At 36.4% G+C, this 1599-nt stretch overlaps 1 protein-coding gene across 5 annotated transcripts in view; it reads right to left on the bottom strand.

Moving 5' to 3' along the window:
* The window catches only part of LOC106879981 (uncharacterized), a 263310-nt gene that overhangs the window by 25985 nt on the left and 235726 nt on the right, over positions 1 to 1599 (bottom strand). For 4 of the 5 annotated variants that reach the window (XM_052968292.1, XM_052968290.1, XM_052968293.1 and 1 more), the window contains one exon: positions 1399 to 1440. The exons of the other annotated variant lie outside the window; for it this stretch is intronic. In XM_052968292.1, coding sequence (XP_052824252.1) covers positions 1399 to 1440 — 42 coding nt within the window. The remainder of the gene's footprint in view (positions 1 to 1398; positions 1441 to 1599) is intronic. 5 annotated transcript variants of the gene reach the window in all.

The following is a 1599-nucleotide window of genomic DNA, read 5'->3' as shown; positions in this document are numbered from 1 at the left end:
TATAATAACATATATATATATTTGAAGAAAAGCAACAGAAATTCAATAGGTTATAGCAGTTCGTACGTTTCGTACAAACTTCATTTATTCATGTAGTGAGAACACTACATAAAATGTGTAATGAAAATGTACTCCTCAGCTGCATAATGGAATTTCATTTTAGAAAGTCATTTTGTAGATGTGTGCAAAAAAGAAGAGTAAGAGAAGAAAAAATACCATCTTGACTGGGATGCCATTCAACAGTCTAGACTTAGCCGTTTCTTTTATATATAAATATTCATGCGCACTAACTTCAGCATGCTGCACTTTCACAACAACAAGAAATTATATAAAAATGTGCATATCTATTGTTTTGAGAGGATGATTTAAATTTTTGTTGTTGCATAGAAAGAAGCCCAAAAAATAAATTCTATAGTTTATATATAATCATACAAAGGCACAGGCATTACTATGTGATAAGGCTCTGGTTCAGTCCAATTCCATTTTCTTGTATAACTTCAGGCCAACCAAAACCTCATGAGTGGATTTGGCAGAAAGAAACTGAAAGAAGCCTACTGTATGAACATATGCATATCATCAACATCATCATCATCATCGTCATTTAATGTCCACCTTCCATACTGGCATGGGTCGGACAGTTTGACAAGCACAGATCAGGCAGAAGACTGCACCAAAATTCTATAAGTCATTTGGCAGGAATTTTACAGCTGGAATCCCTTCTTAACACCAACCACTCAGCAGATTGGACTTTTAGGAGAGTGGGTTATATATCTTTAGATATACACCTAACTTTCCTACATTAAATTGGAAGAGAACTGAACGCAGAAACTCCAAACTGATCAACAACAACAAATATTTATTGTTCAGTGGAAAATAAAACAGCTTCTAATTGTCCGGTTTTAGAGTAGCCTGAAATGTAGATGTACGGTTCTTCGAGCTGGTGTCGTTATAGAGACAACTTGGTTCAACCACACTCAAATGGGAGAGCTTGCTTAGACGTCTTGCTTGGTCGCTGTCTGGCTTGGTAAGAGACAGTCTAATAGCGGGAACGCTTCGATGTTGAAACCCACGCATGCATGGTTAAGGATTCAGCAATGGCGTCGGCCTTTTGGCGCCAATGTGACGTCACTACAGACTTATTGCTTTTTACGTGGCACAAGCACAGGTGAGGCCACTTTGCCAAGGTTCTTATATATCAAGAGAGCTTTGCAGTCTGGCATAAGAAACTAATATTTGTTCAAGGTGAGGCATTAGCATGGCTGCAATGCAATGACTGAAATAAATGATCAAATGCATACATTAAGCTGTCTATAGTACTCAATGAAACAATAAACCATGATATTTGCGAACTATTGCTCCAGTGCATGTAATTTTTTAACTGAGTGCTTATGCACTTACCTTCAGGTTCCCTTGAAACACTGTCATAAACATCATCTATGTCTGTAAGAACTTAATGCAAGAATTTAAGTCATGGCTATAAATTACATTTAGGTCATGTTAGTATTCTTATGATATTGCCATAATAAACACTAATGAGATAGACTCAAACACACTCTCACACACATATATGTATGTAGAAATATGTTAACAGACTAAAAG

Source organism: Octopus bimaculoides, chromosome 5 (assembly GCF_001194135.2).
Source record: "Octopus bimaculoides isolate UCB-OBI-ISO-001 chromosome 5, ASM119413v2, whole genome shotgun sequence".
NCBI lineage: Eukaryota > Metazoa > Mollusca > Cephalopoda > Octopoda > Octopodidae > Octopus > Octopus bimaculoides.
Note: the sequence above shows the minus strand (reverse complement) of the source record. Positions and strands in the feature narration are given on the sequence as shown.